This window comes from Austrofundulus limnaeus, unplaced genomic scaffold (genome assembly GCF_001266775.1).
Source record: "Austrofundulus limnaeus strain Quisiro unplaced genomic scaffold, Austrofundulus_limnaeus-1.0 Scaffold6, whole genome shotgun sequence".
NCBI classification, from domain to species: domain Eukaryota; kingdom Metazoa; phylum Chordata; class Actinopteri; order Cyprinodontiformes; family Rivulidae; genus Austrofundulus; species Austrofundulus limnaeus.
This window is the reverse complement of record NW_013952408.1, coordinates 4,946,244-4,947,758: the sequence shown is the minus strand read 5'-3', so window position 1 is coordinate 4,947,758 and position 1,515 is coordinate 4,946,244. Positions and strand designations below refer to the sequence as shown.

The window sequence follows — 1,515 nt, the reverse complement described above, 5'->3', positions numbered from 1 at the left end:
TTTTTAACCCAAGAATATTGGGGAATCTGTGAAAAGAAACTTCATGCATATTTTTCTCAGGTGCTTTGGTGCCATTGTGTTCATGAGATGATGTCATGAAAACCAAAAATAAATCGATTTCTAATAACACCCATGTGGACTTTTTTTCTTCATCGTCGTTTTTTCTTGCAAGTGAGGTTAACCACTGTGCCGCATGGTTTTTATTCCAGCTCTGTCCAAAAGAGTGTCTCTTTGTTCTGCTGCTTGTTAGTATTTCTGTCAGTTTCCTTGGACTGACTATAAACATGAACCTGGACTTCCTGCCTTTTGCTTTCTGTTTGTCGAGTAAGTGGCTCACGGTCCATCACTGTAACCGATGATATAATAGAATGAGTTAATAAATGAATACATAAAACGGACAATTTTTTTTGTTTTTAGTTGTTTAATCTTTTGAAATTAAACAGTGTCGTTCTTTTTTATATAAAAAGTTATATGATGTTCTTTACTGCTCTTTACATACTTCATTGTTTTATCATTTTTGAAAATGAAAATTTTTGTCAACTAATTACAAAAGGGTTTTCTTTGTTATATTTAAACCTAGTTTAGTGAAGTAAAGGACAAAAAATCTTGGAGTTTGAAAAGAAGTTCATGCCACACTTTGGTGTTTGTTTTATTTGTTTTTTCCAATTATATTTTTTACTTCCTCTAAAGATAAATTTCTATAAATGCWTGTAAAGATAAGGGCCACAGTGATGCAGATCTGCCTGTCATTCATCCAAGAACAAAATCTAAATAAAAAACAAGCTTAAGACCTTTAGTGACTGCAGTCTGAGCACAATATCGTTATTTGTCTCTTTCTTTTAATCTGCATTGATCAAACTCTAACTCCTTCTCGTTTACACACACACGCAAACATTGATTGAAACCCACCGGGAGGATGGGCCGTTTTTGCTGCAGCTGGTGTAGATGACAGGCTCGTCGTCATAGAAACTGCCAAGGGCAAGTTTCTGCCTGATCGACTCCCTCTCATTCCTCTGAGCCTGGCAGAAAGCAAAGGCACATACAGAGATCATTAGTTAAAGCCAAGATCCTGTCCTGTCTCTTCTGCTCACAGGACAATGTGCACTGATGCTCTGAGGGACCGCGTTGGCTGGTCTGAGCTAGGAACATGTGGAACAATGGAACAGATTTGGGCACCCTATAATAGTTTCTATCAATACTACATCTGACAGATTCAGGTGAATACAGATTGCATAAATATAAACATAAATATGAGTGTTAATAGTTTGTTTCTGGTTTCTTCTGTTTGATCTGCTGGAGGATACTCAGACATTGTGTGCTAAATCAGTAACAATAATGACAAAAAAGAAAATATGTATGGAAAATATATATATTAAACCAAATCTGAAACACCTGCCAATGAAAACTTTGTGTTCTATATATATATATATATATAATATGTATGGAAAATATATATATTAAACCAAATCTGAAACACCTGCCAATGAAAACTTTGTGTTCTATATATATATATAT

The 1,515-nt window shown here is 34.7% G+C and overlaps 1 protein-coding gene across 1 annotated transcript in view; it reads right to left on the bottom strand.

Moving 5' to 3' along the window:
* zgc:153615 (schwannomin-interacting protein 1) overlaps positions 1 to 1,515 on the bottom strand; it is a gene marked incomplete in the record, with an annotated part of 9,038 nt that overhangs the window by 4,534 nt on the left and 2,989 nt on the right. Inside the window, 1 exon segment of the mRNA XM_014031717.1 lies at positions 910 to 1,019. Within this exon segment, the coding sequence (XP_013887171.1) occupies positions 910 to 1,019 (110 nt within the window).